The 10,000-nt window shown below is 38.6% G+C and overlaps 1 protein-coding gene across 2 annotated transcripts in view; it reads left to right on the top strand.

Annotated features, from left to right (window-relative positions):
* The window catches only part of LOC115217162 (copine-8-like), a 174,683-nt gene that overhangs the window by 69,635 nt on the left and 95,048 nt on the right, over positions 1–10,000 (top strand). For both annotated transcript variants that reach the window (XM_029786786.2, XM_036507038.1), the window contains exon 2: position 1. This exon is cut by the window's left edge and continues 87 nt beyond it. In XM_029786786.2, coding sequence (XP_029642646.1) covers position 1 — 1 coding nt within the window. The remainder of the gene's footprint in view (positions 2–10,000) is intronic.

The following is a 10,000-nucleotide window of genomic DNA, read 5'->3' as shown; positions in this document are numbered from 1 at the left end:
GGTAAGATACTTACTTTCCTTCTCTCCACACACTTTCACAGAATCCCTCTCACGCCCAAGAATGCAAAGACATCTTCCTTGTTCAGTTCTACACTCAACTAAACGGAGCCCGTTTAATCAAAGTGCATGCGGTTGAGTACTCCACAGACACGCTTTTAATACTCATGCGAAATCAGTGTGGCATTGTGCGACATGGCTGTATCTCTTGAATTACAGCTTCAATTCATCCGAAGGGCTTCCATACAGTTTCCGTCAACTAAATTTTACTCACAAGTGTCAGTACTTGAATATAGAAAAGGACACTTGCCCAATATGTCATGCGGCCGCATCGAAACCGGGATCTCATGATTCCTACATGCTTTACGTATGTGTACGTGCGTGTGTGCATGTGTGTGTGTAAGTGTGTGTGTGTGTGTGTGTGTGTGTGTGTGGTGTGTGTGTGTGCATAAATGTACGTATTGCTGTGTATATGTGTGCCTGATTTTATCGGTGTAAGCTCTTTGTTTTAAAAATCTTGACTTAGTGATTCTATAAAATGCATACGAAACTTATTTAAATTGTGGGGTCAGTATGTTGAATTAACTCTTGAATGCGATGCGCCATTCTAAGCACAGCCCAATGATTGAATCCATTTATGGAGTAATACATAATTAATGAATAAATACTTCCACTTTACTTTGTGTGTGTGTGTGTGTTTGTGTGTGTGTGTGTGTGTGTGTGTGTGTGTGTGTGTGTGTGTGTGTGTGTGTGGTGTGTGTGTGTTTGTGTGCGTGTGTGCGTGTGAGCGACAAAAGCAGTATTAATATGTATTCAAATTTAGTATTAAATGAGGATAAATATTACTCTAATATAGTCACAATCTACCAGCGCAAGGAAGTGTGTACAGAGTGTGGCAACTTTCGGGGAATCTCTCTCCCGGAAAACGCCGGCAAGACCTTCTTATGTATTCTCCGACAACATCTGTTTGATGTTATCAACATGGTCATGCCTGAGTCCCAGAGTGGACTTCGACCAGTTCTGACATGATAATTGTAGCCAGTCTTCTTGAAAAGTGTGGTGAACAGTAGAGACATACATTTCGTCTTCATCAATCCAAGACAGGCGTTTGACACGGTCAACCGTTCTATGTTGTGTCGCCTGTTCCAGTATTTTGGTTGTCCACTAACATTTCTCTCGATATCGCAGAAGTTTCATGGTGGTATGCAAGCGAGAGTGATACTTGGCGGTGAAGTGTCTGAACCCTTTGATATCCAGGTAGGGAAAGAACAAGGATGCATCCTAACCCCTGTACTTTTCAACGTTTACATCGTGGCTGTAACTGTTCTTTCTAGGAGACAGTTCATAAAAAAAAAGACAGAATTTGTATCACATAATTCTATGGTGACAGCATTTTTAGCACTTGCTGCCAGAAAGCCACATCAGAAATCCTCTCAACCATGGAGAATGAGATTCAATATGCAGACGATTCAGCTGAAACCATCTCATACCTCTGCCTCTTTTCAAAACATGTCAAACTCAGTGAAGCGTGCCTATTCCCAGCTTGGTCTTAAAGTAAAATATCAAAAAGCTGAAGTTCTCCAATCAACCTTCCCGTACTTATCTCCCCTCATCTCGTCCTTTTTGATGATGTTCCTCTACCGCGGGCGGACTCATTTCACAATATCTAACACTGGACTCCTTGACGAGGCGACACTTCGTCGGATCAACTTGGCCTCTGCATCTTTCATGAAACTCAGCGAACGAGTCTTTCAAAACAAGAACCTTAGAGCAAGCACAAAAATATCCGTTTATCGAGGTGACCATGGATCCACCCTTCTGTATAACCCTGAGTGCTGGACCCTTTATCGGTACCAAATCAGACAACTGGAAGCTTTCCATATCCGTTCTCTCCAATATATCCCCGGCCACCACATCGAAGGACAATGTGCCTCGTACCGAAATACACTCAAGGGACGGGATCTACAGCACTGAGGCCTGCACCCTTCGTCGACTTTTCCACTGGGTTGGCCATCATTCGTATGTCAGGTAACCAGCTCTCAAAAGATGATTCTCTTCAGCAAGATCGAGACAGGATGTAGGCCTCATTTATGCGGTGTCCTTCCCAATCGGTTGGAACTCCAGGCTGTTAATCGGAAGGTCTGTGTGAGACGCTGGAGTAAAGATCTTTTAAACCGAATGCAGGAGACTGCATGAAGTCGGATTGCTTTGACAAAGGAAACTCTGCGGTATCTCAAGAACCCCTTAAACTAGTGAATCGCGTGTGCTATGACCACACATCGTCTAAATGGAGTTGCTATGTGATAACGACAAATAATGCTCAATATATAATCATTTCTTTTACGGATTTGAGATTCCACTGAACAATCATAAAAGATTCCTCCATTGATAAGGCACCAACCTATTATTGCTAACTTGTCTATGAAATCGCTTTGTTTCAGAAGTCAACAAAACATTTCTCAATTAAATATTTCTATCACAACTTACAGAGTTGTCATAACAGCTTCTGGTCGTTACTTGTATTTGATTTATTGACGCAGCCATTAACAGTTAAGTGTCTTTTCTACTGACGCAGTGGAATCCTGCTTACAGAATTTTAATGCCAGACTGCTCAATTGCTTGATGGTAGGCATTATTAACTTGGTTATTCATGGCTTCAGATAATTACTGTGGCACCGATAATTATAATTGTGATTGCTTTACTGTTTTCCTTTGTAGAACTTTTCATGTTATGAATGTCAATGATTTCTCTTGGAGAAGCTACAAAAATATACTAATCCCATATGCACTAAAAATTATTCAAACTGTTCTATTTTCCAAGACTGGCTGTCAACAGAATTAGTATTCCGAATTGACACCTAAACACTTCGAAATTTTACCATAAAGCCGTCATGACAAAATTACCCTAATCTTTGCGAACGTTTAACGAAATTTAATTGCTATATTGTAAAAGATATTAAATCGATATTCATCAAACTCTTTCTACAGCGTGAAATAATATTCAACAAACATGTTATTCGATCGATATAATTAAATTCCTATTTTCAACATCTTCCCTTTGCTTTATTCTTTGTCCTTCACTAGAGTCACAGAAATAGAAAATAATTCTATAAACTACGTCTGTATTATTTTGAATGTAATAATATTTAGTCTTCCAAACATGGTTATCTGTTGGAACTTAAAACACCTGGCTTTGATGGCATATTTGTCTTTCGTAGCCGCAAAGTTACATAATCTTCATGCCGTATTCTTTGTCAAACAAATGCATCTATTTGTTTTTTCTGTTTTGAATTTCTATATTCTGTTGTCATAGAAATAGGAAATAATTTTATACAATACGTCTGCTCTATATTTAATACTGCAGTGTTAAAACGTTCGTCTCTGGCCACTACGACTACGGTGCTGCTATGTGCTGGAACTCCAAGCACCTGGTCTTGTTGATATATTATCATCCACAGCTGCGAAATGCTGTCGCCTTTCTATGAATTAGAACGTCAATATATCTGTCACCAATATTATTGTGAGTCCACATCCGTTGATTTGCATCAAGCTCAATGAAGGCTCTATGAAGCCCTTTAATCAGGGGATTTATGGGTTATTATTCCATCGAATTTCGATTACGAATCATATATAAATGTGTTTACGAATATTTTTGCAAAGTATGTGTGTGTGTGTGTGTGTGTGTGTGTGTGTGTGTGTGTATGTGTGTGTGTGTGGTGTGTGTGTGTGTGTGTGTGTGTGTGTGTGTGTGCGTGTGTGCGTGTTTTCCATGTTTGGCATGAAGTCTGCTTCACCAATGTCGTTATTTCCTCACCCTCGCACTCACTGTTACCTCCTCACAAACACGCTTTCACACCCACCCATTTAACGAATACACACACGCACACACACATAAACCATCCTACACCCTATATATATATGTGCGTGCATACGTTTTGTATATAAGTATGTGTGTGTGTATGTGTGTGTGTTTGTGTTTGTGTGTGTATATATGTTTGTGTGTGTGTGTGTGTGTGTGTGTGTGTGTATCAAAAGAGAAATATTCGTAAACAAGTTCAGCCCGTAAATTTGATAAGTTGCAATAGAAACTTCTAAAATACGTCATATTTATTGAACTCCCGTACAGAGAACACGTGACAAACTCATCCGCTCGAATGTTAAAACACGCAATATTTCATGCATTCCATAACATACGCCAAAAGGTATTGCTCTTGCTGGTCTTTTGTTTGTTGAGCGAAGCGGTCTTCGTCCCAGTGGGAGAAGTCCGAAACGTGGTCCTTTGCTATTTGTAAGACCCGCAAAAGAGAAAGCAGGTCAACCCCCGACACCGAGAGCATCGACGGATGGATGAATGCGCATCCAGGCTCAGTGGTTGCATAGGAAGTTGGAGACAAGAAACAGGAAGAAAGAGTGAGAGAAAGTTGGGGGCGAAAGAATACAACAGGGGTCGCCACCACCCCTTGCCGGAGCTTCGTGGAGCTTAGGTGTTTTCGCTCAATGAACACACACAACGCCCGGTCTGGGAATCGAAACGGCGATCCTCCAACCGCGAGTCCGCTGCCCTAACCACTGGATCATTGCGCCTCCACTGCTCTTGCTGTTCTTTTAGTTTTGACGAATCGCTAACTTAATGTTTAGTTTTCAGGATGCAGTGAATCAATTATGTGAGAAATAGACTTCTTTTAGCTGGTTATTGTTTGGAAGTTCCTCGTTAAATATAGATATACGAGGTTGCAGAACTTTACCAATGTTGGTAGTTTAATCCAAAATGCGAAAGACAAAGATAGACACAGGTCACACATTCTGTAGCGATTAATGTAAAGATACTCTGGTTCTGTAATGAAGCAATTTATTTTAAAATTATTAATATTATTCTCCTTTAAATTCTAAATTCATTTGGATGGAGACATGAATCTAAATTATTTAGTCCTTTCAACTCACAAGCCTCATCCAACGATCCTGTGGTTACATCAAACATTTTCTCTGTTACTTTTAGAGCGAAAACAATTATTATAAAATAATGTTTAGCGATCATGACATTAATGCCAGAAACATTAATTAGAATGAAATTTTCTCCGAATTCCAAAGCACGTTCAAGAAGGAATTCAGTTAAATACGGTAAAAATTCGACTATATCACACTGCATTAATTTAACAAGGCACTTATAATACAAGACAATTAATCAAGAATTTTAACATCACAAGTTAGAATCACCGAAAGAAAGGTGACGTTGACGACGGCGGAATTTGAACACGGAAGGTAAAGAGCAGAACCAGAAATACATAAGGAGTCTTTAAGACGCTCTGACGGTTCTGCCAGCTCGCGTTCTAACACACTGTTGTAAATTAGTGAGAGAAGGTAAAACACAGCCATTGATTATCGCATCTTTTCCGGTGGGATTCATGTTTCTATCACCCAGGCCGAATGGCTCCAAGTTGGTAGTTATAAGAATGTGAGCGAGGAAGAAACCAAAGTTTGGTCCCAACATTTACAATTGAGTGGGTTCCACTAAAGGCTTCCCGGATCAAGTGACTGTATTTACAAAATAAAGCAAAAATATTTTTAATATAGGAACGGTTTCCAAGTCTTTTGAAAAGGGTGTAGATAAGTTAGTTAATTCTATAGTTTATCGACCTAGAAGGTATGCAATATAAAGTTTACCTCGCTGGATTTGAACCCATAATGTAAACAAATATAGACAAAAAAATAAATCATAATTGCCCTCACCACTTCCTCTTTTTACAGTTAAGGGATGTTTCATGGCTAGATTGGCAAAGCGGGGACAAAATACAGGTTTTTCCCACTCTATGAGTTGTGCCACACAGCATCCTTTTAATGGAGAACAAGAAAAAAACTTGCAAATTCTTTTTCTAAGTTAAGAATGGAATAAGTTTTAAATGTTAAACATTTGAAAATGTTTATTAACAAGATTAACGGAAACACTTGAATACATAGAGATGTTTTGAGAGAGGGCTTGACGGAAAGAAAACGGAACAAATTTGAAAACATACGTTTGCACACTTTGGTCACCTTCTCATTAGCGACTAAAAAAAATATCAAACTTAACGATGAGAAATGAAAACAACAATTCTGAAAAGGTTAACAAAGAAAAAATGCAAAGAAAACTAGACATTTTCTTGAAATTTAAGGATGCGCTGTAAACATTATCACAAAATATCGAAGAGAAAATGTTTTGAGTTATTTGTTTTGAATGGGCGCAGGAGTGGCTGTGTGGTAAGTAGCTTCGTTACCAATCACATGGTTCCGGGCTCAGTCCCACAGAGTGGCACCTTGGGCAAGTGTCTTATACTATGGCCTCGGGCCGACCAAAGCCTTGTTTGTGGATTTAGTAGACGGAAATTGAAAGAAGCCTGTCGTATGTACAGGGGTTGGACAAAATAATGGAAACACCTTAAAATTTCAAACAAATTTATTTTCATATGGGGTAGGACTGCCTTTGGCAGTAATTACAGCTTGAATTCTATGAGCTATGGACTTCTTTTTTTTTTCTTTTTCATATAACCATTTTCCTCTCAAAGCAAATGGCCAATAATAGAATGTTCACTGCATAGTATTAGATGGTTTTGTTGACAAAACAAAGCTAGGTGTTACCTTTTAACATCTTAACGTTATAAAGCAGCAGCTTTCCGTACAGACATTGCAAACCGACCACAACGAACAGCTACAGAATTCTGCGTCCATTTATCGAGTCACCACAGGCCCGCATTTAACTAAATGCCTCAGAACTACAATACTGTCAATTTCATGTTATAAAATGCTTTATTTACGATTTTACTAACGATTTTTTTTCTGAGCGAACTATCTTTTATCTTTGAACAAAACTATTTTTTATCTTGAACTAAACAGATTACCTTAATCTCATAACTTAAATTGGATGTTGCCTTGAAGTTTACGAAACTTCTGAACACCATTGTTATTGACCGCATCGCTTCGATACTTCAATATGACTTAGTATTACTTTCTGCGTGTAGCTTTTATTTATATAGAATAAAATCGCTATATTAATATCTCTTCATCTTGGACTCAGTCATCACACTTGCCTAAAGGAAACCCGTAAAGAAAATGTTACATTTGCTATGAGATTCAGAAAGGCCTAATATCGTTTAAGAAATTCACAGACCATATTATCATTGATTTAAAAGCAATTTATTGTTCGGCTGAATTGCTAACTTCCAAGAACCAAATCAAAAATTAATCCTTGAGGAAATGTTTGTCCTACAGTAAGATTAATGATTATTTCACACTCTTCTCTTAATCTAAATCTACTGTTTCAATAATAAAAGCCCACTCGCTAAAGCTTCTATTAGGTCCATTGTCGAAATATCTTTCGTAATGTTCCATGTTCAATTTTATTCCTTTTCTGATGAAAACTAGCTAATAAATATTTCATCAGCAGCCATAACGACTTCAATTTATCTTAGCTGTTGAGTATTCCGTCAGGAATGTTTAAGTAAGAAAGTTTCGAATATATTAAAGCCACTAAACACACAGTTTAGCAGATTTTAACCCCTCTCTCACTCTCTCTCTCTCTCTCACACACACACACACACACACACACACACACACCTCTCTCTCTCTCTCTATCTCTCTCTTTCTATCTATCTATCTATCTATCTATCTGTTTATATTTATCTATTTACCTATCTATCTCTTTCTGATTTAACTCTCTCAAACACAATTCAATATATTATATATGTGTGTGTGTGTGTGTGTGTGTGTGTGTGTGTGTGTGTGTGTGTGTATACAGGGTGCGATAGGTAAATTGTCAACATGCTATTTTTTTAATTTCGCACACGCGCATTGTTTTTGAATTTGTCGACTACATAGTATAGTAGGGTGAGTTGGGCACCGTCTCTGAGAAAAACAGCACCATGACGCAATTCACTCTGCCAGAAAACTTAAACAAAGGGACCATCCAGAAGTGCTGCAGGGGATTTTGAAATCATCAGGAGGCCGTGGTTGAAGCCAATGGCGATTTTATTGAATGAATTTACTCTTTAATATTTTTATGTAAGTTTGGTAAATATATCTCTTAAAATGAGATGTCAGTATTATTTTCATTTTTGCGTAATTAAGACGACAATATATCCACCGCACACTGTATGTATGTATGTATGTATGTATGTATGTATGTATGTATGTATGTATGTATGTATGTATATATATATATATATACATGTATACGTATATATAAGGTTTTACATATACATATATACATATATATATATATTATATATATATATATATATACATGTATACGTATATATAAGGTTTTACATATACATATATACATATATATATATATATATATATATATATAAGGCGAGATGGCAGAACGTTAGCGCGCCGGGCGAAATGCTTAGCGGTATTGCGCCTGTCGTAACGTTGTGAGTTCAAATTCCGCCGAGGTCGACTTTGCCTTTCATCCTTTCGGGGTCGATAAATAAAGTACCAAATACGCACTGGGGTCGATGTAATCGACTTAATCCCTTTGTTTGTCCTTGTTTGTCCCCTCTATGTTTAGCCCCTTGTGGGCAGTAAAGAAATATATATATATATATATATATATATGTAAAACCTTATATATATATATATATGTCTTCGGTTTCCTCTCAAAGCAAATGGCCAATAATAGAATGTTCAATGCATAGTATTAGATGGTTTTGTTAACAAAACAAAAGCTAGGTGTTACCTTTTAACATCTGAACGTTATAAAACAGCAGCTTCCCGTACAGACATATATATATATATATTTTTTTCTCAAGCTTTGATACGACTCTTAATCTGTCTCTTTTTCTCTCTCTCTCTCTCTCCTCCCTTATTCCACTTCCTTTCTTTCCCTCTCCATCCGTCCCCCCCCCCTTTCTACGTTTCTCTATCTCTCTCACCTCCAGCCCCCTCGATCTGTCTCTTTCTTCTCCTCCCTCGTCCACCTTCTCTCCCTTTTCATCTGTCCCTTTCTCCTGTCTTTTGTTCTCACGTGACAGCTAGCCGCTGTTGAGCGCTCTTTTCGTTTTCAGCAGCCTCAGAAGCAACACGTATTTGTTCGTCTCCCCGTGGCCTTTAGGCACATCTTCACAAGCCAGCCCCTACTCAAATCGTCCTGTCGAAAGACCCTTGTCCTACGTCCTGGTTTTGTTTTGTTGTTTATTTTTTATTTTTACCGTTATTGTTTTTACGTTTTTGTATTCTTATTGGTGTCACGTATTCTGTATTTTTGTTTGTGTACTTCGATCGTTTTCCGTCCTTTCGTTGTATACATTCGAAGCTTTCTTCCAGGGGATCTAATGCGCTTGGCTTAGATTTCCCTTGGCGGGCTGGCCATATCGGAGCAATCTCAAGATTAATCAGCCGAAATTGCTAAGATGATCTGGTTCTTGACTGATGACTGAGGGCTTCGAATGTCCCGTCCTGTGGTTCTTGTGTCGTCTCTGTGGTGTTTCATGTTCTTGTCCATGTCTGTAATTAATTTTACTGTTTACCTATATAATCGTCGGCTACGTATCCACAATTGTCCTTATACGATAAGTATATTTTTTTCTCAAGCTTTGATACGACTCTTAATCTGTCTCTTTTTCTCTCTCTCTCTCTCTCTCTCCTCCCTTATTCCACTTCCTTTCTTTCCCTCTCCATCCGTCCCCCCCCTTTCTACGTTTCTCTATCTCTCTCACCTCCAGCCCCCTCGATCTGTCTCTTTCTTCTCCTCCCTCGTCCACCTTCTCTCCCTTTTCATCTGTCCCTTTCTCCTGTCTTTTGTTCTCACGTGACAGCTAGCCGCTGTTGAGCGCTCTTTTCGTTTTCAGCAGCCTCAGAAGCAACACGGATTTGTTCGTCTCCCCGTGGCCTTTAGGCACAACTTCACAAGCCAGCCCCTACTCAAATCGTCCTGTCGAAAGACCCTTGTCCTACGTCCTGGTTTTGTTTTGTTGTTTATTTTTTATTTTTACCGTTATTGTTTTTACGTTTTTGTATTCTTATTGGT

This window comes from Octopus sinensis, linkage group LG11 (assembly GCF_006345805.1).
Source record: "Octopus sinensis linkage group LG11, ASM634580v1, whole genome shotgun sequence".
NCBI classification, from domain to species: domain Eukaryota; kingdom Metazoa; phylum Mollusca; class Cephalopoda; order Octopoda; family Octopodidae; genus Octopus; species Octopus sinensis.
Note: the sequence above shows the minus strand (reverse complement) of the source record. Positions and strands in the feature narration are given on the sequence as shown.